Here is a 25370-nt window from a genome sequence, read left to right on the forward strand (position 1 = left end):
CCTGTGTAAATGCGGAAAATCTTCCGACAGAGCATCAAAAAAGAATTGATTAACAACTGAGTGAGTCGCCCCCGTGTCGACCAGAGCTGAAACCTGCTTTCCATACAGATACAGAGATATTTGACAAACACGAAATGCTTTTTGATTTGGATTTTTTTAACTCCGCTCACACACCTCACGTGGGCGGATAATATTCGTTTCCCGTACATTTCTCACGCAAATGAACTCGTTGCTTGCATCGGAAACACAATCTTTCCGCAAAGGCAAGACGAGGCTGCGGACATTCACTAGTATAATGCCCGTGCGTACAACGATTGGAATATCGCCTACTCTACGCAGTAGTAACTACCGCAACAGGTACAGGTGACTTGGCAAGATCCTGAGTTGCAACGTGTAACTTGGACTGGGCATTCAGGCGTGACCGGTCATATGGCGGAGTGGTGACGCCCGCTAGAGGCAGGCGCAAGGTATACACAACAAACTTCGCCTGATACTCTTTCGTTGCGATCAGTCGGTTTTCTATCTCGCTCGCCAAAGCCCTCATTTGCGTGTACGTTGAAGGAACGGTGACGAAACTACATTGCTACAAAGTTAATGGAGATAAGTTCCCCGCAATAATATCCACTACAGTTTAGCACAGTAGAATAATCGATCACGGAACTGTCAAAAACAATCATAGGTTCGTTCGGCCTTTGGAACCTGAAAACTAAATCGGCCTTTTCCCTAACGCGAGGCGGACATGCATAGTCCAACACCGAATTCACGAAATCCGCATATCTTCCATGTACTTTGATGACTTCGCATGAAATGCGGAAAAAAATGATCTGAGAACTTTGTAAGCAATGAATGGACAAAATCACTAACCAATTGCAATTCAAACAGCTTCCCCGCCGACACCAGAAAGTCTTAACACCTTAATTGGTTCTACAGAGGCTAGCATGGGCAAAGTGCCAAAAGATTTCAGGAACAGTTTTTAAGTTCTGAAAAGGGTTTAATATCTGGACTCACGGATGAAGCTTCTGCTTGTATCGCGGACAACTCTGAGCGTAGAAACTGGACAGCACTTCGCCTTAACTCATGGACGTTGTCCCTATCCTCTTGCGGAACCGCCTGCCTCTGCCAGAAACTGAAAAAAAATCTGCCTTGTTCATGGAATGCACCCAGGACACCAACATATTATTGCTCGTGTTCACATGAAACAAGAACATGCACAGTATTAAAAACACTTGCTAGCATAGTTGCGCAGATTTGTAACCATAAGCACATGACCAAGAGGTCCCCATGCCTTGGTTTCTTATTTAAATTACGTTGAAATAAACGCAAGTAGTTCATACACTATGCATGTGTAATATTGTAAATTTGTTTGTGACATTTAAAGATCAAATTTTAGACACAACCTTTTACTTGTTACAAGACCTGATGGACAACGCTGTAAAATACAATCAACTAGTGCCACAAGTATCTTGAAACACAATGAATTATTTAAATGATTACGGTTCACACGCCATGTAAAACCTCTGACGCCTAGTTTGCCACACATGTTTGTTAAACTGACTTATCTACAAAAAAGTTTAGCATTGAAATTGTTATAATATCTCTCATGAAGTGCCAACAAAAAGAGTAACTTACCAGTTTTTCATAGCGGAACACAAGTTCAAGGTCAAGATATGGTCGGCCGTGTACATCGTACATCGGACATAATTCGCTACGACCCCGAACCTAGCTAAATCGCACAAATTAAATTTGACATCGACTGCCTGTTGACGAGCATGTCCAAGCAATGACTAACATCAAATCCTCTAATCACTTGTCTTAGAACTTAAACATTACAAGATTGTGAATGCTAAACTCAACATCACCTACATCGTGACACAACATCGTGACACAAAGGACTAGTACACAGGTTATACTATCGTAGAGCACGTCAATACTCTACAGTGAACCCAGGACTGTCACAAACAAAGCGTAGTAACAACAAACTATAAGGCTTCTGAACCATCATAAGCAAGCATTTACAATTCAAACACTAAAGGATTAAGGCGAATAGCGCTTACCCCACTCAACAAGGTTACAGGAGACATATCCTGCTCTCGATCATGACGAAAATGATCAACCTCACTTTCAGCTGAGCTTACTAATTCATGTTGCTTCAAGATCTCGACAACGAAGAGGCAATATGTCATACTGCCCTCAGAATCAAATCTACGATATCACTCCTTCGCATGCGCGCAGGGGAAGGAAACAAATCAGTTGGGAAGGGAGGGAGAAGTAACACTGAACGAGAGGGGAAGAGCTCAGTTCAAAAACAAAATACAGTCGTCCCGCGGCTGGCACTTCGAAAATAACGAAGCCTGGCTCCCGGCTCATGTAAATCAATGTTATTGCATAGTATAATCCTTTTAAATGCATTTGATGTTTGAAGTTTAAAATAATATATTACAATGTATGCTTATTATGAATGTAGTGATTTAATTTAAAGTAATTCTATTTCGAAGTGTTTCTAAATAAAGGCATTTGTGTATAGTAGTGTTACATGCGTGCCATGAGGCAAGAACGTAACGCATGCCAGGGACCTGGGCGGGCCTTCCAGCGAGTCTGGCTGCGGCCCCTCACGGGCGCTGACGTCATGCATGCCACACGTGCCCGGCCGGATCACAAGGGTCTCGCTACCATACCACTCCGCTCCCCGCTGCCTGTCCCGTCTCGGACTTTTTTCACTGACAGTTTTAGCGGTCTGGGAATTCCGCGGGTCTACAGAGGATGCCGCCTAGCTTGGAGATCGTGACTTGGGACCCCCTCGAAAGTGGCGCGACGAGGAGCGACGGGACCGTGAGAGTGCGACTGAGTGGCGCGAAGCTGTGTGAGGATATAGTGTTTAAGGGGCGAATCTCTGTCGAGCCTAGCTCCAGTGAGGAGTGCAAACAGTGGAACTTGACAGACATTGAGTGATTTGGGAACAAACAGTTTTAAGTGCAAGTGAATGGTTAAGTGCAATTATTTATTAGTAATGTAAATATTAGTAATTAATAAAACTGTAATAAATCTTAATTGGGCTATCCCTTACAAACCCAGTTCTCCCCACATAAGCTTGTAATATTTTTGGTGTCAGAAGTGGGATGCCCCTAATTAATAAATTTAGTGTACAGTAAATTTTTACTTAAATTAAAAAAAAATAAAAAGATTTGTACAAATTTAGTTACTTGAGAATTGAGTTGATTTAGGAACTGTAGTTAGTTTTGAGTATTGTAGTAGTAGTAGTAAAGTTAGTTTCAGTTTTTAGTAGAGGTGTAGGTTAGCTTGTAGGGAAAATTTCAGTGTAGTCATAAGACAGTAGTAATAGGCTGGTAGTGTATGTGGTTATGAAAGATGGCAGCGACGAACTTAAAAACATAATGGCTTTCTTGGCTGAGATGAATAATAAAATGGAGAGTAACCAAGAAGAGATTAAGTATAAAATTGACAATAACCAAGAAGAGATGAAGAATAAAAAATTGATAATAGAGATGAAGAATGAAATGAAGGAAGAACTGCCAAAAGGAGATGAAGAATGCTATGAAGACTAAAATTGAAGACATGAAGTAGATCCAAGAAGTAATTAAGATGGGTCAAGAAGAGATGCGAAACATAATAGTTGCTACTCAAAAATAAATGAAGAATACATTCGACGAAACCAGAATTCTGTTCGAGAGTAAAGTCAAGTGTTTGGAACAGCATCTCGCAAAACAGGAAGAACAGGTAATTCAGCTTGAACAGGACACTGAATGGCATGTAGAAGCTGTAACCTAGGAGTGCCAACGGATGATCAAATAAGTCTTTGGAGGCTTGGTGTAGACAATGCGAAGCATGCTCAGCTAAAAAAGGGCCACAACACCGGAATCGTGGGAAAATGAGGGTCTACATTCTACAAGGTGAAAAAAAATATTTACTTTGTTTGATTGTATATCCATTATTGATTTTTGACTTATTTTTATAATATTAACGTTTGTAAAGTTTTCAAACATAAATGCCTGTCAATTAATTGTATAATGTTCTAAATAATTTTTTTCTAGTCATGCTTATTTATTACTAATTATTTTACTTTATAAATGCTTCATGCATCAGTCAAAATTACTTTACTTTGGTGAAACAAGTACTAAGAAACATGATCATGTAATTTTTATTGTATGATAAGCAGTTTTTAAGGATAAAATTAATTTATTAAAATAAGAACAATAAAACCAAAATCTCTGGTCTTAAAAATGAAATGAAACTAAAATATAACCATAAAATCTTATTTCAGCTTAGTAATGGCGTAATGTTTGCATTGACATTTTTAGTTTAATGTGACTAATACATTGTCCTACATAATCTTAACAGCATTTTTTTTTAAATTTGTTGTTTCTTCCCCACCAGACATTACAGATTACAATATTGAATCATTAATGCTTTACATTCTTTAACAAATAATCATACAATAAAAAGACCATGGGCCCATGGACTACTTGCATCCTCAGTAGCTGTGATCACTAAGGTGTCACGCTTTGTAGTGAGGGCTATGGATCTGATTCCAACACCTGAGTGTTAATAAAAAATTTCAGCACAGAGTTGATGTCCAAGTAGTTTGGAGTCCACTATGCTCTCTTCAGCCTCTGTACGTAGTCATTCAATGGACTACTATTTAAGGAGCTCGCCTGGTCAGGGTTGTATTCGTGTACGTGAGGCGGGAGGCTAAGTACGACACTCGCTGGTGCATCTAGCGCAATATCATCTTTAAGTACGTACAAGGCTGTGGTTTGGCATGCAGTCTTCACATCATGCTCAGGGTAACTATTAGATTGAAGTTGTATCTTTAACATGACATGGATAGGGAGACGAAGATAAAGGTATAATGCAAGAATCTGCACCGGACATTTCATGCTTCAAAATTATTCTGAAAACATTCATTTTTAGTCATTTTCACTTTTATAAAAATTCAGTTTAAAAACAAATTACAGCAACGGAACTACTCATACGTATTCTTAAATTTTTTTTTTTAAACAGACGCCACTTTGATATCTTTAGCAGTTTTTAAATGGTTTGAGTTCATCAATGTATGTTTTCTCTGGTGGGCAGGGCCCTAAATGACAACAGTTTTTCTAATCATCATTGTTAAGTGTAATGTGTTTAGTTCAAAGAAATGTAGGAAAAAATCAAGTATATGTTGTAACATTTCCCCAGGTAAAGATAAGGACGGTCTCCGGGTAAAAGGTAACAAGTCACATTTTGGTGATTTTTAGTCAACAAGTCACTTAAGCTCTTAAGTATACTTAGGATATGTAATGCATTTTTAATCATTGGCAACTATGTTGGTAAATAAAAGAATAATGCAAGAAAAATTTAAGTACCTATTTAAATTCAATTTTTATCTAAGAGTTTTTTTGTTTCTCCTGCAAAAAGTGAACTGTTGACTTGTTACCTTTTACCCGGAGACGGTCCATTAATATGTGTTGTGTGCTGCAGGCAAGTACGACTACAAGTGCGAGCTGTGCCAGAGAGGGTTCCCTCGCCAGTTCCTGCTGAACGCACACATGCACCAGCACGAGGCTCCGCGGTTCAGCTGCGGCGTGTGCGGCAAGCAGTTCCACCGCAAGGACGTCCTGAAGACCCACGCGGCCGTCCACGGGGACCACAAGCAGCACCGGTGCTCGCGGTGCCCCAGAGCGTTCTACTCCAGCTCCAGCCTCGCCCAGCATGAGAAGGTACCACTCTTAGGTTCCAGTTCGGCACGGGAACGTTTCAAGCCATCCTTCATGGAAGAGGCTTTTTTTTTTTTTTTCCTCTATTGAATTTTTTTTTTCAATCTGGTGGGATAGTCTGAATTAAAAACTTTCCAAATACTTGATAAGATGTTCAAAAAGTTTTTTTTTTATGCTTAGAATTACTTTCAAATGTTTTTCGGGACATATGCCATTACCGTGTTTTTTTAAAATTTAATCCATTGAAGTATTTCCAAAAAAAAAATTTTTAATCACTCTTTCCTATTAAAAGAATCATTTTTAAAGAACTTACAAGTACTATAACATAGTTAATTCATTTTTCTGCAAGCGATTCCTCGTATGGCAAGAAGGTTAAGGTTGAAAGTAAAAGTACATACAGAACAGTTTTTATTTGGTTAATACTGTTGAATAATCTCTTTATTGTTATGATCAGATAAAACTTAAACAATTTAGGTTTTTAATCTCTAAGTTAAGAAGTTAGCTTTGGAGAAGCTAAACTATATGGTGATTTGGTATTATTCATCTTGACTTGTATGAAAACTATAATCATAAACAAGTACAATATGGCACCTACATTTTAACCTTTATGTAAATAGTTAAAATACTTCCTGGGAGATCACATGTATTATTTACCTCCCGATGTGAGCCACAGTGCGCTCACCGTGTGATGAACGAGCAAGTGAGAGGACCGCTCTCGACTGTTCCAGGCGCACAGCGACGGCCCCTACAAGTGCGAGGTGTGTGGGGCCGTGTTCAGGCACGTGTCGGGCCTCAAGGTGCACGCGAGGCGGCACGGGTCCGGCGGGGGGGAGGCCTGTGCCAGCCCCCGGCGGAGGGGCAGGAGGGCCCCGGGGCAGGCGTCGGGCGAGAAGCACCTCTGCTCGGTGTGCGGCCACGAGTTCCGGAAGAGCGACAGCCTGAGGAGGCACGAGCAGTCCCACCGCGCGCCGGGCAGCGAGCGGGGCCCGTCACACTGCTGCCACCTGTGCGACAAGAAGTTCACCCAGAAGAGCAGCCTCAACCTCCACCTCAGGACCCACTTGCAGGTGACGTGCTCGTGCTGGTTACCGCCTGTAACTTTCCCATATTCGCAGCCCATTAATGAGGTATCAAATCAAGAAAAATATTCTAAAACTTTAAAGCCTCATTGAATGGGTATAATTAAAAATATTTTTAAAAAAAATGGTTGACCACTTATGTTCTATTTTTTTCTCTGTTTATGAACATTGTACATTGACTTCTCACCGTAACATCATTCTTATATACGCACATTTGATGTAACTTATATAAACGTCGTCCCCTTGAATTGCTTGCATGAATCATTGGGGATATTACCATATAACTAGGGATGGGCCGGTTGAATCCTCGAATCCTCTTGTCCCACCGAATATCCAGTATTCAAAGGATTCTGGATTCGAGGAAAAATATTCGGGATTTGAGGTAAAGATTCTAAGAAAAATATTAGAGTTAAAATAGTAAATTCAAAAATTCAACACCGGCAAACTCTTAAGTTTACTAGACTTATTTATGTTTATCTTTGTACTAATTCTATTACTGTTCCCCACAATATTATTCTTTTAATATAATTTAAGTAAATTATATACATATTTGTACTCATCTGGAAAACTTAGTTCATGAAACAAATATAAATGTATACTAGTTTGTCATATTTAGGGACCCAAAACTATGGTGAAATGCAAAATTTGCAGAAAAACTACAATATTCTGTTGTTTTTAAAGTTTTTCCTCAAATTTCTCAACTTTTTTTTTTTTTGAAAAAAAAAAGTTGGACACAAAACACAGCTTTTTATGTGAGTTGATCAATGCCATTTCTGAAAACATCATGCAGAATGTCATAGATCTTTAACACCAGAAACAAATTTAACCAACAAAGTATTTAAGTGTATCTGGAATGTAGTATTTTTTACTACATAGCCCATCAATTTTATTTTTGGATTCCACAAATGTGGTAAGTTGCTCTTAGTGATGTGTTTGTACAATTTGTATCTTCTTATCTATGGTTATTTAAAAAAAAAGGGAGGGGGTAGGGAGAAAGAATAGCTTTGTTTACAGTAAAAGCTGCAACACATTTTATATTTATATCTGGTTTATGTATATTTCTTTCATTACTTAATGTAACACAAAAATTTTGTTTTTCTCATGGAGAAAAACGTGGTTTCCCGTTAAATGTCCAAACGAAATTGAAAAATTATATTTTGTTAACCTATCATCTCATTTGTTGACACTTAACCTTTTATAAATCTTACAGGTTAAGCCAAGAAATACTTTCTAATGGTATGTGAAGACCTATTACAATGTGTTTTAACACAAGTTTAGCCCCATACCCATGTTTACATTTACTACAGTTGTTATTACAATATCTAGAAATTTTTTATGTTATACCTTGTTTATGCCAAAAGATAGAGTTGCTGTATTGCTTCTTTTAGTACTTACCACTTGATTTAATGGTTCAACGGTAAGTTATTTAAATTTTTTGGTAGAATTTAAGAAAGTTATGGAGATGTTTGTATGTATATTTTTGAGATAGTTTCTGAAACCCAAAAATTTTTTTTTGTAAAAAATACTATCAAGTAGTTTATTATTTTATCAAATGGTTAAGTTAGGTATAAATATAATAAAGTAATATTGTAAAATATTTTGGTGGCCATAAATAAGTGACATTTAAAATAAGTAAAATCATTAGAAATTACCAATTTAAAATTTTATTTCTTTACATTATTTCATTTTTGACTCTTGAAACCTGGATTCGAATTCAAGGGGTGGATTCAAGGCACTCGTTGAGTTTCGAAATCAAGTTTCAGATACCAGAAAATTGGGATCTGACCCATCACTACATATAACATATATATATTTTATGGTCAATCCTCATATAACTTTGATAAAACCTACATTTATATGTCACATTAGAATGGTTCATCAATTTTTTTTTAAAATCTGAATGTAACTGTTTTTTTATTCTTACTCATTTACAAATTAACTGTAAATATTAAGCTTGTTTATGTGATAAATTTTTTTTGTTTTAAAAATAAGTAGGGTTATCATATCAACTATTAACTACTCTATGCAACTTTGGGAAGAAATAGGAACCCAAAGATGTCATCTTAGTTCCACTGTTTTTAGGTCATTGATTTTCTGTATAATATTCTCTCACTTATAACACTAGTTTTGTTTTGTGTTCAAAGAATGAATATTTGTGTACAGTTATGATCATGGAGTGTTTTGATAAGTTTATTTTCTCTTTTAGTTCATACCTGTTCAAGATTTCGCATTTCTACTATGGCGGCAGCCATGTTTTTTAACGTTTACTGTAGAGACTCTTACCATAACTAAACAAAAGTCCAACCCATAGACATTGCCATAAAAATACAATTGATTTCGTAAAAAAATATGTAGGTGAAAAAAAGTGTTTATTTGCACCTATGCCATATTAGACACTGTGATCATCATGATTAACAAAAAAATTTCAGCATTGTAATTGCTACAATTCAAAATTCTTAAAGCTGCAAAATGTTAGGCGTGGCAAAATGTTTTCACTGCCCCAATGAAACTGGCAGCAATCATATCAAACAGAGGAAAAATGGAAGAAAATAGAGAAAAACTGCACACAAAGAGGAAAAAATTTCTCTTGTCATATTGTTTTACCTAAAATTTTCAATTTTTTTAGTATTTTTTTTTATATGTAAGTATCAATTAAAATTATTTCCATAACACATAACAATATACTCACAGTATTAGTGTTTCAAATTTAAATAAACTGTTAAGTTAAAACAATGGCATCAATTTAGCAAAACCTCTCCGTACCCTCTATGAAGTGGTATCCTAGTTCTTGGTCCCATCAAATACTTCATTAAGATAATTCACTGTATTGATATTGGCATGACACTATGATATTGATGTTTTATTACTATTTCACAGTTAAACGTGATCAATGCATACATACAATTCACTACACTCATGTCAATGTTTCCATCTGGTGGGTATGCATCGATTGTAGTTCCAAAAATGTTCAAATAAAGGTGATCCAACTGTACCTATATGTGAAACTAGTAGATAGCTCATACACATTTCTTATGTTAGGTTGGTCATCTGGAACATGAATGTAGTTCTTGAAGTTTATGATATTCAGGAACGGATAATAATAAATGTCACTTGTATTTTACTGTATTAAAGAAACATGATGATGAGATGACAAAAAAAAAATTGGTAATGTCTGGAGGAGTATTTTTTGTTCTTTGTGGCATTCTTCAATGCAGAAGCATTTGCTTTTCTTATACCTTGTACAGTTTACTACTTGTGTTGAAGTTTGGTAGTACAATAGCAAATAAGGTTTTCCTTATTTAGTGGTTCCTCTGTATTGCGGATTTTATGTTGAAATACACCTCGTAATTTAACGTAGTTCTACAACGGAAGGTATGTGTGTTACAGCTGGTTATTAATCATCGCTGTGCCTGATGGTCGTATTCTCTTTCAGGAACCGTCTTTTGCGTGTGAACTCTGTGGGCGCTCCTTCCACCGCAAGGATGTGTACGACAGGCACATGCTGACCCACTCGGGCCAGCGGCCGTTCAGCTGCGCGCACTGCGGGAAGGCGTTCACGTTCAAGTCCAACCTGAGCGCCCACCTCGCCACCCACCCGGGGCTCTCCCCGAAGAAGGAGCTGTGCTGCAACGACTGCGGCAAGCTGTTCAAACACAAGAGCTCCTTCAACTTGCACAGGTAGCGCTCGCGTTGGTTCATGGTGCGTACCCAGAGAGAACTTTCGCTGCGGTTGCAAACCACGGAACAACCGGTGAATCTTGTTGTAATGTTTTGTGCTTGCAAAAAGTTAGTTGTAGAAATGTAATAAAAGGTGGGGGAGGTACAAAATGATGATTGCTTCTCACCAAGGGTGTCGCCAGGGGGGGGGGGGAAGTTGCCCCTCCCCCCCCCCCCCCCCAGAGCTCTAAGAGATTCAAAAAAATGTAGCCAAATGCAAAAAAATACATACTTTTCCCACAACTTGTATCTCCCCCCCCCCCCCCCCCCCAACGCCATCGGCTGGCGACGCCTTTGCTTCTCGCTATTTATGTAAATGTTTCTTAGCAGAACAACCAGAATATATGAAACTAGTAAACACAGCTCATGTTGCAGTGAGCCTGTGGCTTTGTTTTAGTCATGCCTGTTTCCCCACTGGTGCATTCCTTTATGTCTTCATCTCAGCAATTCACCCTTCTCTTACGAGTAACCTCAATGTTGACGAGAAAATTAAATGCTAATTTTATTCAGTTACATCTATCGTCAATTTGTTTATTTTTTTTATTGTACAATTTATCCTAAAAATCTTCTATACCAATTATTTTGCATCCATCTCAAACTGATAAATTTTTTCATTATAACTCAGTTATATTTACCATATATTACTTAGCATTTTTTTTTACCTCTATGATTCTTTTCTTTTTACCTCTATGATTCTTTTCTTTTTTTCTAATCAAATAGAGCAAGCTTTTCATGGAACATTAATTTATGATATGACTGTTTGAGTATCAGATTCGTTGTATTGGTGGATTAAAAAAAAATATTAATCAATCCATGCTTTGTTCAATATATGAAAATATCTATGCTGCTGTTAAATAAAGTAAATTTTACTATTTCGGATCATTTTTTTATCAATCATTAATTTATAAACATTTTTATTTTCTGTTATATAAAAATTTTTACAATTACTCTTTTAAGATTTGCTTTTATTTTAAGTTTCTTTAGTATGAAATATTTAAATTTGTGTTCAAAATGTCTTAGCATGTGGTTTATTTTGTTCAGAAAGTCCCACCTGGGCCAGTTCACGCACACGTGCGACACGTGCGGGAAGAAGTTCATGAAGCGGAGCCACTACGAGAGCCACGCTCGCAGCCACCGGACGGACCGGCCGTTCGTGTGCTCGACCTGCGGCAAGGGCTACAAGGAGCGCAAGCACTGCCGCCAGCACGCCAGGAAGATGCACCCCAACGAGTTCAACCTGGAGGCCCTGATCGCCTCGATCGCCTGCGAGGACGAGATGCTGTGCTCGGAGCCGGCGCCCGACAAGCCGGGCATGTTCTCGCCCCCAGCCTCCTTCCCCAACCTGGAGCCCCTGCTGCCCTTCATGGACGACGGCCTGCAGGCGCCCCTGGCAGTGCTGTCCGGCGAGGACACCACGTCAGTGCTGTCCCAGAGGCTCGAGCAGTGACCGCCCAGCACCTGCAGCTTGAGCTCTGCCAGATCGGTCCTTCCTTCTTCCAGGTCTGGTGTTTTACCCTCTTGTGAATTCACCACTCGTGTACTTTTTTTTTTTTTCTGTTTATGAACATCGTACATTGAATTGTCCTTTTAATGTCACCCTCATAAACATACATTTGATATAACGTATAAAAAAAAGTCGGTCCCTTGAATTGCATGCCTACATCAGGTATCATATACCTAATGTAGGGATTTTTGATCAATACCCATATTACCCTTATGAAACATGCATATGTATATAGGTAGGTATGTCTCATTAGAACAATTCATCAACTTTATTTAATAAATAGATGTAACAACAGAAATGCAAGCTCTATTCACATTTGAAATGAAACTAAAATCATAAAATTAATACCGTATTGGTCCGAATATAAGGCGACCATTTTTACATAAACGAGAGATGCAAAAATTGGAAGTCGCCTTATTTTCGCACCCAAGACGCCAGAACCGCAAACATTAGTTCCAAGCTGAAAGCTACAGTAGAAACATTGTTTAACAAAACGTTCACGATTTTTTATATTAACTAAAACTTTGTTACCTCACACGGAGAAAAACGATAAATCCACCTAATATTGCAGTAATTCACAATTGTTTGAAGTTGAAAATTAAAATATTTGTTATTGAGTAAAAACGTGAATGTTGAAGCATCTCAAAATGGCAACCTTTTATTTCACAATTCATATTTGTACTTTGTGTACAACCGCGTGTTAATATTTACGGTAATTTATCTTCAGATTTTTAACGGAAATATTTGTACTAAAATATCACAGTTATTTTCAGAACGATTGTTTACGTTTACAAACATTTCGGATGTAATGTATGGAAATTCACGGCTGCCAACTGTCTTTCCACAATATTTCTTTGTTGTAAAACGAACATTGCCGAACACGCACGAAGACGCCATATTAACAGGAATTTGGTACGTTGCTTCAAAAGCTATTTTAATAATCCACTCCTTATTTATGTAAAAACCTTTCATAATTATAATAGATTATTCTTTCAAATTCATAGAACAGACTCTCTCTGTCAGAGAGTAATATGGACAAATATACGCGGTCACGTAACCGAAGTTATTCTTGGCCGTATGCTTCATCATGTCAGCTAGCCACTTGTTTTGTTCCGGCAAGATGCATTCTTTGTTTGCTTTTTTTACGTTTAACACACTACAAAATAGTAATACGCCTTGTTCTGTGGTAATACGTAGCTTAAGTCAAACGGAAAGTTAATTGCTGTATTTTAAGAGTGATTAATAGCCATTGTAAAAATTTTAAATTCGTAGATACAGTAAACTGTGAAAAATGAACAATCACACATCAGTGGAATGGCGGGGAACGAGGTCTAGACAAATAAACAGCTCTGAAGATGACAATTATGCAGCTTCATTAGAGTAAACATACGAAAAAATTTATAGTGTAATACTTAAAAATGTAAATATTTTCTAATTGTTTTCTTTTGACTTTTAGGGTAGGCCATTCAAACTTATTTTAAATAAGTAATGTGATAAATATAAATTAATTGTTATACATAAATTCAAAAACGATTTATCAACACAAAATGTATGTCTAATGAATTTTCACATTAATTTCTACCAAAAATTACTTTTACATTTGTTTGGCCTCCTGAAACTGCAGGTCGCCTTATATTCGGGGTCGCCTTATATTCGGGCCAATACGGTATATCTTTGGTTAAGCATGAAGTTTGTACGAAATTGTGTAAGGGATGAAATATTACTTTGTTTGATTGTGCACTTGTTTTTATAACTGAGGTTGGTATTTTTTTCAAACAAGAAACACCTGTCAATTTTGTATTCCATCAGTTCCTTTAGGTTTCATCTTTGCAATGATTTTTCCCCGGAACCTGAAACCTTGGGTTAGAGTTTGGTGTTGTAATCAGTGTCGTAGGGGGCCTACGGAGGAAGCAATAAGCAGTGTTATGAGTGTGCTTGTATGCAGGTATTATTTATGTTTGTTTTATTAAATTGCTTGAAAACCATATTTGTTTTATTACCCCACGTTGGTATTTTTTCGTAAAGTTTTTAAATCCTTTTATACACTTGTAGTAGTCTTTTGCTTCTGTAAATAACAAATTTACGTAAATTTTACTTAACAATTCAAATTTAACTTGCCTATTAAAATTTTAACTTCTTTCAGAAAATCCTAAAATGCACACCATTTCATAATACAGATTTGAAGGCATCTAATATGATTAAAACCTTATTGTTGTACCGTATTCACTCGTGTATGGGGGCACATTGTATGCCAAATTTTAGTTTTAAAAAATGTAGTATGATTCTTAGGCAAGTTTTTCATTTTGGGTTAAAAATAATAATATTGCACTGTATGGTTGAATATGTTCGAAAATAACTAACCTATGTTGAGTTTAAATAAATAAAACTCGAAATTTAATCAAAATTACTCGGCAGTAGTGTGAAGCCGTGAACAAACACCTGCAGGCTACCACTCGTTCCTTCCTAAACTTGAAGCGTGCTTTAGGAGGGAGGCACTTTGACAGTGATAATGCCTAAAACTGTTCAGCAGTGGCTGGCTTCGCTGGCGGCATCTTTCTATGAAGAGGGTATAGACAAGTTGGTTTCCCGCTATGACAAATGTCTGAACAATGGTAGTAACTATGTAGAAAAATAGTTTAAGAAATGCTCTTTCAAGTAAAAATAAATTTTTTGTTGAAAAAAACGTTTTTTATGCTAGTGTTTATAAAACGGTACTTACTTTCCGGACACGCCTCGTACAATGAGAGGCTGAGGCAACCAGTCCCAGCACCATTGCCACCCATTCTGCCTTAACCCGTTCAGCTAACCTGTGGTTGATCAAGTGTATCACAGCTCTGGTACCTCTCAGACGACCCAGAGAGCCTGTGGACCGGCCGAAGCCTGCCCAGCTCTTACTAGCTTCGCAGGCTAGCACTGGAGTGGAGTTGTATTGCCGTTAACTGCGTCCGCCCGTCTGGACGTGCTCTAAAGTCCTTCCTGGGTTCAGGACAAGGTGTATGTAGTGTTTTCACTTCACCTCTGTATTGAAGAAGGCAGTGAGTTTTACCATCGCGCTCTCATCTCGCCTAGTATGTCACAGTCATGCCATGAGCCCACGGCCATCTCCCGATGGTAATGACTGGAGACTGAAACTGGTTGTGGGCAGATCAACCTAACATCACAATTGTTTAGGTTTATCCACTGTTAGCTGTTGCATTGTAATCCTATTTTTTTTTATTGGCAGTGATTGCCTGAGGTTCTGTTGTACACCAAAATAAAACAAGGTGTTTTTTTTTATTACCTGTGTTTTTCGTAATCCAAGAAGATTGTTTATAACTTTACACATATACTTGGAGTGCCTGTTGCTTCAGTTTCTTGTTGGCCGTGATCGTCGAGGCAGCACAGTTGTCGCAGATTTGATACTACCTCCTGGCATGAATAAAATTTTTGATCACCTAATAAGTGCTCAAGGATTTCAATAAAATCTTACCAAGCCATTTGATATGAAACCATGCATTTAAATGTATTTACCATTTTTTTTAACATAATACAGTGCATTTCAGTTAATCATTACACTTTGCAATAACATTTCTGAAAATCATCTTGTTCCTAGACTCATATTTAACGTAGATTCAACTTTACATGCATTGTCAGTCAGTTATATACCTATTTGGAAATTTAATGAAATTTTTAAGGTTTCATTGAATATGAAAAATAAACTGAAATTTAAAAATTCTTATTCATTTGGATGTGGACATAAGTATAACAGGTTTTCATCCTTGTGTGAAGTTTCAAAGGTCTTATTTATTTCACTTAGACTCCCTAATTGCTTACCTATATTCTTAACTTGTGTGGTCTTTAGGTATGGTGTTAATCTTTTCTCACAGCTTCTTCATGCTGAATTGGTCGGGTATTAAAAAATTTTATAGAGAAATAAAGATGCACCATAATGGCATACATTATAGATTTGATTACTCTTGAGTTCTTAGGTGTGTAAAGCAGGTTATTAGTATACAGGATAGTTACATTGATAATAATTTGTACCTTGTGAAAATACATAAATTTAAATAATGCTCGACTCCTTTGTAGTAGTAACTTTAAAATTTATGTTAAGAAGTGTATTAAAGTAAATATGGTATAGGCATACAGCATTTTTTCCACAAATTTTTTTTCAAAGAAGTTTTATTGTAACTTAACCTGATCTATTTACATGGAAATAAATATATTTTATTTTCATATAACTACATAAGTTTTTAATGAGAGTATTTTCGATCAGTGTACTTTTTTCCCACACTGATTTATGATTAGTTTTTAAGAACTTAAAACAAACAAAAAATAAGTGTATTATTAATTTTTAATATATACTTACAGTACTACAAATTCTTGCATTAGCCGTATACATTTTCACTAATAATCTTAAAGTAGCATAAACAAATAAATATTGAAATAATTTTTACAGTTATGTACATTCATCATACAAATTTCCCTTTAATCCAATACAGAATCTTTGATATTTACAGTTTTAGGTAAGCATTTACTCAAGCAATTGTTACCTACAATTTATTTTTGTACATAGAATTTGTATTTAAAATTACAGATTTTTTTGTAACGTGTTCACTTTAAAGATTAAAATACCATTATGTGACAGTAAAGTAGTCACTTATTTAAAATATAATTTGTATTTATACATTAATACTCACAGTGTAATACCAGTTACCAAATATTTTTATACAAGTATGTGTATTCAATGATATATAATTTTTGTAAAGTTTTCATTTTCTTTAAAGTTTTAACCTTTTAACAGTATATGACAAAATACCTAGCCGCCTATTTAAAACATAATTATTATTTACAATTAATACTCACAGATGTCTTTAATCTTTGACATTAATTAATTAACATCACTAAGTCGTAGTTTGGTTGATTGTTTCAAACAAAGTGCTATCATATGACAACTCCGCTATTTTATGTTATTGGTACGGTACAGAAATATTTTAACTGAAGTTTTCTAATGGGAAGTTAAATATCATCAAAAAAATTTTATACACATATTTAAGCTACAGTATGGGTTGTTTTGTACTTTATGAGTTATTATATTCTAAAGCTTTACTCTTCCAGATTCTACATTACTGTGTTATTTTTGATATAAATTAATTTTTAACATTTTTAGAATACCTGTTACACAATACTTTATCAGTATAGTAGATTATACATTCACTATAACAACTATATTTTACAATTAGAAATATTATTAGCTTTCTTTGAAAAAAGATTTAAAAAAAAAAATAAAAAAAAAATCAAGAAACTACATGCTAAAAATCGTTCATACATTGGAAATTTTACAGTTAATTTTTTTAATACCTGTGCTAACACATGTGTTTATGCATTTAAGAGAAATTTCTTAGCAGACAATATGTTTCTTGCATCTGCAAGATGTAGTGTAGTGTCAGTCTATGTTCTTTAAAATCATAACATCTTCTTTCAAGTCTCATGTTCTGATAGCTGCGAATGTCTGTGATAGGCTGTAGAACAACACTCAGAAGTGTTCTGGCAGTGCAGTGAGGCCAGTTCACAAGCTGCTCACTGCGAACTTCACCGAATGCTACCGGTGCTCCTTCTCCTCGGGAGGGTACGATATGAAGTACGGGGGCGACTGGTAGTAGGGCTGCCGCCCCATCGTGGAGTAGGTGGGCCTGTGGCCGGCCGACGAGGAGGCGGGCCCCATGATCTTGGCCGGCAGCGTCGCGTAGGGGCCGGCCATGTACAGGGGCGGCGGCTTCACGCAGGAGCAGGCGTTGCTCGCGATCATGGAGGACGGGTGGCCGCTAGACAGCGCCGCGGCGCTCGCCAGGGGCCCCCCGCGGTACTGGTTGTTGCTGATGCGCAGCCGCACGATGCAGATCACGATGATGAGGATCGCGATGAAGGCCACGACCCCGCCCACGATGCCTATGATGAGCGTGTCGTCATTGTTGAGGCCGGCGCTGGTGACGGTGGGCGGCGTCTTGCTGGCGGGGTTGTTGGCTCCCGCCGCGCGCGTGCTGGTCTTGCTGGCCGGCGGCAAGGACCAGATGATGTCCGGCTCGGTCATCAGCTTGGGACTGGTCGGCGGCGCGACGGTGGTGGGAGGCGGCGTGGCGGACGTGAGGGCGTGGCGGTTCGGGTCGCACGTCAAGGCGTCGTCCGCGATCTCGATGAGCAGGCTGCCGGCCAGATCCGCCGGGGACGAGCACCGTATCCCGGTCATCCCAGCTCCGGGAAGCCACCGGCGCAATGCCCTGGCACCGCAGTCGCAGACGAGGGGATTCGAAGCCAGGCCCACGAGTTTGAGGTCCCCGCGCCGCTCGTCAAACGCCGACAACAACTGGGGGCTGAGGGTGGACAGTTTGCTCCCGCTGACGTCGAGCGTTATGAGGCTGGAACGGGGCATCGTGAAGAACAGCGCAGGAGGAAGTGTGGTCAAGGATGTGTTCCGAAGCCCGATGACCACAGAAGAGCTTTTGAGGCCGGCTAGGATGCCGGAGGAGAGGCTCCGCACTCTCTCGCCTCTGATGCTGAACTCCTCGAGTCGAGGATGCAGCACCGGTGCCAGCTGGTCGCTGCTCACCGCCGGGTCTTTCACTTCTATGTCCAGGACTTCCAGCGTGGGCAGGTTCTGTAGGATCCCGTGCACGTCCAAGTAGCCAAGCCGTGGGTATCCGAAAGCAGTCAGTTGCACCAAGTTACCCAGTGCCTTGAATGCATTCTTCTCCAACTTCGTGCATTTTGGCAAATCATGCATTTTAAGATGCTGAAGTGCATCCAAGCCGTCAAAATCACCTTGCACGATCGTCGAAAATGAATTTCCAGAAATGTCTACGTGGTGAAGGTTTTTAAGTCGTGGCCACACTCGAGAAAGGGTGTTTGTCATTTCTGAGAGCTGGTTATGAGAAACATCTAGCACTTCTAATAAGGTTGGTCGCTCGAATGCTCTGTCTGATAACTCTGTGATGGCATTGTGGGACAAATTTAGGTGTCTGAGGAAAGGTGTTTCGAGTTGTGTGATTTTGGATATTCCTGTGCTTGCAAGATTCAGTTCCCGGACCGTCTTTGGTTCATTAAGTACAGTGTTCACAGCTTCCTCGGTCAGGGGATTGAAAGATAGATCGAGTCTCTTAATGTTGACCATAATGCTGTCTTCGGGTGGAATGTCCTTCAGATTATTTCTGGACAGATCTACTAAAGATAAAAAGAAGTACTGCCGCTGCAGTGATTTGAGTGGCGCAACTTCAAACTTGTTACCAGACAGATTTATATTTTCAAGCATCTGAATCTTCGTGCGTTCAAAAATCGAATCTGGTAGTTCGCTCAGTTGATTATTTGAAAGATCTAGCATTTCAATGCGAGCTAAACCCTCAAAAGTTCTTTCCCCTAAGCGATCCAGTTTATTGTCACCTAAGTTCAAAATTTGAAGTTGCGTTGAATTGTGGAAAGCAGATTCACTTAAAGATTCTATTTGATTTCTAGCGAGATGCAATGTTCTCAACCTTGGAAGTCTCCCAAAGTCCAAGTCCTCTACAGCTTTCAAAGCATTGCCACTGAGATCAACATACTCCAGGTACTGAAGTGAAGCTATAAGCTCAGCAGGAAAGAACGAAAATTCGTTGTCCGAAACTATAAGTCTTCGCAGTCTAGGGTGAACACGAAATGACGATGGAAACAAATAGCTCAGCTCGTTGAGCGAGAGGTCCAGTTCTTCAAGGGTCGTTCCAAGTTTCCCATCGCTGCCCCTTGTGAATCTGAAATACTCTCCCTTGAACGCACTCAGTCTGTTTCCTCGTAGTGAAACCCGTTTGATGTTCTGCAGGCCGGAAAACGCGCCCGTCCTGATGTTCGCGATGTTGTTGTAGGACAGGTCGATGGAGGTCAGGTTGCGGAGGTTCTTGAAGGTGTTCTCCGCGATCTCCTGGATGGCGTTGCCCCTGAGGGAGACGCGCTGGAGGGCCTGGCAGTGCATGAGGATGTCCGGCGTGAAGGCCCTGAGGCCCGTGTGGCTGAGGTCCAGGCGGGCGAGCCGGGGCACGCCGTGCAGCAGCGACGAGGGGATCGCGCCCAGCTGCGGGTTGCCGCTGAGGTTGAGGTGCGCCAGCGAGGGCACGCGCGTGAACGCCCCCGCGGAGACCTCGGTCAGGTGGTTGCCCGACAGGTCGAGGCTGCGCAGCTCGGGCAGCGCCAGCGGGTCGCCCGACACGGCGGCCAGCTGGTTCTGCCCCAGCCGCAGGTCGCGCAGGCTCCGCTCCAGCCCCACGAAGGCCGCGGCGTTGAGGCCGGTCAGCAGGTTGCCGCCCAGGTCGAGCGCGCGCAGCCGGTGGAACTCGTGGAAGGCGGCGGCGGGCAGCTCGCGCACCACGTTCCGCGCCAGGCTGAGCGCGGTCACCTGCCCGGCCACCGCGCGCAGGATGTCGCCCGACAGCGCGGCCACGCGGTTGAAGTCCATCTGCAGCCGGCCGAGGCGCGGCAGGCGGCCCAGCGCCGACGCCGGCACCAGCAGGATGTTGTTGTCTCGCAGCGACAGGCTCTCCAGGTTGTCCAGGCCTTCGAAGGCATCGTCCTCCACCTGCCGGCATTCACACGCCTCTTGTCCACGTGTTGGCGAGGTTTCATACAAACATGTCAGACAAGAGAGTATTACATGCTTTCGTTAGACACTAACATCTTCATAAGTGGTCTTACTTCAGCTGGACTGGGCCTGACCAGTGTGAATGGGGTAGGCACCAGCAATGCTGATAACGTCAAAGAGCTAAGGACGCAGCCACTTGTCTGGTTAGCTGATTGAGGCGGGGGGTGACGGTGTCTATACTGGGATGGGTAGCCTCGGCCTCTGGACATAGCTGGATCTCTTAACAAACACCTCTCCTGTTTCGCGTATACTGCGTATCCGTATCCACGCCCGTGAGGGCTCCGGGACGGACAGGGCAGAAGCCTAAGAGAGTCGGGTTACCAAAGAAAAACTAGGGGTAAAACCCTACGGAAACTGGAATGACTTGATACTCAGGATTAGACTGTCTCTCACCAATGTAAGTATTGCCGTACATGTATAACTCCTTCAGTGATTTTCTTAACACTGTTTGCTTAAATATATAATTACTAGAAAAAGCATGCACCTTTTCTGTATGATTTTCCACTGATAAAGAAAAGAAATGTGAGAAAGTCTTTCAGTACTCGCCAGAGATGTGTAACATCTAACCTCGATATCCAGCAAATTCATGTGTTCTCATGTTGTTCATGTTGCATATAAACTTATTATTTGAAACAAGGATACGAAATATAAAGTATAATTCTTTAAAATAATGCCGATCGTGTTAAATATACTACTAAAAAAATATTCGCTTTTTGAATACCTACCAAATTTCCTGGATACGGATCACACACACATACTCTTTGCGCCCGCCGCTAGAATTCACCTCCTGAATCATAAACATTGCTTGCCACCATCACGTGCAGATATCATCACGAAAAAAGACGGAAATTTTAAAGTATTAGAAACGACTCTGATAAAAGCGACAAAGGCTTGAAAAAAAAGCCTAAACCCCAGCCTTTGACCTCATTTTCGGCAGGAAATGTTATAATAATAATGTCAGTTTTTTTTAAATTTCACTTAACAGTTAATACTATAAAGTTTTCGTACACGTTAGAAGTTATACTTCCATGACATTACTGAAATATTAACCTAAAACATTAAAAAATACATAATACGTATATGTATTTTTTTTTTTTGCTTAAACAACTGAAATCAGTCTGTAAATACTTCCTACAAACAAACCTTAATCTTATTCAACATTATTATTAGGTACATAACATATTACAATTACGTTATTAAAAAAGGTAAAAAAATGTTTCCCAGTGATGAGGATTGAACCAAGTCAAAAATTCACCCTTGAGCTTTATAAGCGCGTGCTCTATCGCTGTGCTACCGAGACTTCTGAGATTTTGCAAGAATATGGGTTATAATCATTGAAATGCTAGTTTTCTTATGTATTTTAAAAGTTGTAATTACTTTTTACTAAACTATTTTAATTTACAAAATATATACCAGCGTAGTTTCACTATCATAAAGTTTCATTTGGCACACCAATACGTTTTGTGTATCCCCCAATGTTTATGAAAGTTACTATATACGGTTTATGTTGCTATACGTTGTTACGCCACTTCAGCAACGTGGTTACAAATTTACGTTCATTTGACTTCATTTCCGTTCCGTTTCACGAAATTACTCCTATCAAATGATATCCAGTACTGAGATCTAAGTTGTCTCTCACATAAAAATTGTTGCAAAATTTAAACTCCTCTAGATTAAGTGAAACTGCACTGAGAACTACATACATGTGTTTTCAAATAGAGAAAGTATTTAATGTAGGGTGATGAAATCAGTTTGTCCAATGTAAATTATGCATATACATGTATGCTAATAAATTTAATACATTTAATTTTCAGCTATTAAAAATACTCTAGGCAAGTTCTGGGAGGGTTCCTTAAAATGTGTGACCGACCCAGTGGTCACAGTAAGTACCAAAGAATAGCGAAAGACGAGATCTGAGCATAGAACACAATACGTATTTGAACACAAAATACATTAATCCACTCACTTCTGTAGCTTCAGCAGTCTTTGCAAATTAAACGTTACTCTTACGGCTATCCGAGACGCGGTGGCTACAAACGAAGAAATCGCTATCCTGACAAGAGTAAACTAGCTGGCTACAACGCATCAAGTACAAAACATAAAACAAATGCTTAACCGTCAGTAAGTCTCTACTTGAAGCCAGCAGGCCCGACCACCCGCCGACCACGTGGATCCTTTCAGGAGAGCAACCGGCTCCTCAGAGCATGGGGACATGGTCTCCGAAGTGACACAGATGAACCGAGACTGCTTCATTCGCACTGTTCCCCTACTTTGCGTTCCTTGTTTATGTTCAGTCCCAGTACCAAATAATTTTAACGTCAAATAAATGTGTGTGTCTCATATATATATATAAACTTTCACCAAGTGTTAATGCAGATTCGGTGCTATTAACGCCATTTGCATTCGAAGTCAAGAAAGAAACAGATGGTTTACTCTTTCTCATTTGATAACATTATTTGGGAATGTTGATTGTGTCTTCATGCATACTAAATGTGCCGGTGAACACTTCAGTTCGGTTGAGGAATTTTTTTTTATTTGTGTAACATCTTAAGATCTCGGCTATACGGCATTTGGTAGGAGTAATTTCGAGAATGGAACAGAAATGTGTAACCATGATGCTGCTATCTGTGGCGGATTTCGCAAATCAAACTTCACAAATACAAGGGGAAACTTGAGCTTTAACCGTTTAGTGAATTTCAACAAGGTGGGCAGTATTTTAGTAAGATTCCTTGTCGAAAATTGTTTCCAAAGCCGGGTTTTAGGATTTTTTTTCAAGTTTTTCTGCTGCGATTGGAATGATTCGATAGTCGACGTAGTTACTCCGGCAGCAGCGGAAATTACGTGTGATTCGCGTCCAGAAATTAAATTAAACACAATTTGCATACTGTATTCATTACGCTCGGCATTGTTTTAAAGAATTCCACATTTAAAAAAATGATCTGTGGCGAGTAGGTACTGGAAGACTTGCTCGCATCTCCTTGTGTTTACGTCGTCGGTTTACCGTTCGCAGTGCGTTGACGCTGATGTCGAGTTCCTTCAGTTTGCGGAGACCGAGGAAGGTGCCCGGGGCGATGTTGGCGATGTTGTTTCTGCTCAGGTCGAGGCTCTCCAACTCCGGCTGGGACACCAGGTTCGCGCCGTCCAAGCTCTGGAATTGCGAGTCGACACTTGGCTCATCGGGACAAGGCCGCATCCAGGATTTTGTAAAGGAGGCAGTGACGTATCCGGGAAGGGTGGTCGGTAATTTCAGGGAGGAGTGGTGTTACTTCCAGGATTTTTAAAAAATTAACAAGGGAATACGTAATAATAAAATTACAGCAACATAGCTTCATAACGTTACAGAGATAATTTCAGAAGAAGAATTTTAATCCATAGTGGGGGCTACTATACTGTATTTTCCCCCCATTATAGCTGTACATGCGGCTGAGATTGTATTTCTAAGTAGACTGTGTTGAATGCTGGTTTTTTCACATGTTACTTTGCGCATATCTTTCGTACCAACTTGACACGTGTAATTCAAATATTTTATATAACTTGTTTAAACGAAATCAACAAACAATTGAGTTAGTAACAAATTTAAAAAAATTATTATGATACAAAATAAAATATGTTCAGTTTTTTTCTCAAGCAAGTTCATTTCTTATACACATTGGTGATCTAAAAGTATATTTTTCCCAGAGATTTTAGTGTGACAGTATTTTAAGATTCAATTATAGAGATAAATTATTCATAAAACATGATATCATGGTTATATTGGACCTGCTCCTACACAAAATCCTGGTTACAGCCTTGAAGGAAGTGGGTCGGTTTGACCATTATATCTTTTTTATGAGAAAATTGTTTTATAGATTAATTTAAAAAGAAATTTGATACTCACACTAAAATCCCTGGGAATAGTGGACTTAGAGAACTCCAACGTTTACACATAAATTTTTAAGCAATGCTTTAGCTTGAGAAAAGGAAACTAAACAGTTTTATATTTTGGTTCTTACTTAATTCTTTTAATACTTTGTTTTAAGTCAATTATTAAATAATTAGTTAAAAGGTCATACACATATATTAATGTTATCAAATACACGAAACAATTGAAACACTCATGTCAAGATTGTACAAATGAAAATCTTACAAAAACATTTGTGCACACCGGAATTAAATATGGACTATTTGAAAACACAATACCTGCCACTTTTGTGGGTGGGTGAAGGGGGCATGTTGGGCTATAATGGGGAGGATATTCATTATTGTAGAACACTAAGGAACTTAAAAAAATCATTCCAAGATAATATCACTTTAACCTTATGTAGCTAGGTTGCTATTCTGTCTTAGCTTTTTTTTTTAAATATTATCTGGAAGGGAGGGTCCGACCCCAGGGACCAAACCACTGGCTTCGTCTCTGGTTAAGATGAATAGTCATATTCCAAACAGATACCTGTATTAGGTTCGATGACAAGTTCAGGTGTTTGAGGTTCAAAAAGGCCTTCAGGGCTGTGCTGGGTATCTCAGATATGAAGTTTTCCGACAGAGACAGGTACTCCAAGTTTTCGGCTCCTGCAAAAACAAATATTTTTTATTAATATTGTTTTGTTAGTATTACATTTAGGTACCAACGCACGGCTTCGCTCGCACAATTTCAGGGTATTGCTAATATTTTACCATTGCAAGAAAATTAGTTGATTAAGTCCAAACATTTTTACTAAATAATTAGACACAATAAATTT

The 25370-nt window shown here is 39.1% G+C and overlaps 2 protein-coding genes across 4 annotated transcripts in view; one reads left to right on the top strand and one right to left on the bottom strand.

The window, feature by feature from the left end:
- LOC134533204 (oocyte zinc finger protein XlCOF6-like) overlaps positions 1 to 13999 on the top strand; it is a 36051-nt gene extending 22052 nt beyond the window's left edge. For all 3 annotated transcript variants that reach the window (XM_063370583.1, XM_063370582.1, XM_063370584.1), the window contains exons 7-10: positions 5479 to 5717; positions 6443 to 6781; positions 10227 to 10471; positions 11552 to 13999. In XM_063370583.1, coding sequence (XP_063226653.1) covers positions 5479 to 5717; positions 6443 to 6781; positions 10227 to 10471; positions 11552 to 11957 — 1229 coding nt within the window. In that variant the 3' untranslated portion in view covers positions 11958 to 13999. The remainder of the gene's footprint in view (positions 1 to 5478; positions 5718 to 6442; positions 6782 to 10226; positions 10472 to 11551) is intronic.
- A 3284-nt stretch (positions 14000 to 17283) lies between these two features.
- Positions 17284 to 25370, bottom strand: part of LOC134533203 (protein artichoke) — an 88945-nt gene continuing 80858 nt past the window's right edge. Inside the window, exons 6-8 of the mRNA XM_063370581.1 lie at positions 25082 to 25200; positions 23654 to 23800; positions 17284 to 20589 (exon numbers count right to left, since the gene is read on the bottom strand). Coding sequence (XP_063226651.1) covers positions 17596 to 20589; positions 23654 to 23800; positions 25082 to 25200 — 3260 coding nt within the window. The 3' untranslated portion in view covers positions 17284 to 17595. The remainder of the gene's footprint in view (positions 20590 to 23653; positions 23801 to 25081; positions 25201 to 25370) is intronic.

The sequence above is a fragment of the Bacillus rossius genome, chromosome 6 (genome assembly GCF_032445375.1).
Source record: "Bacillus rossius redtenbacheri isolate Brsri chromosome 6, Brsri_v3, whole genome shotgun sequence".
NCBI classification, from domain to species: Eukaryota; Metazoa; Arthropoda; class Insecta; order Phasmatodea; family Bacillidae; genus Bacillus; species Bacillus rossius.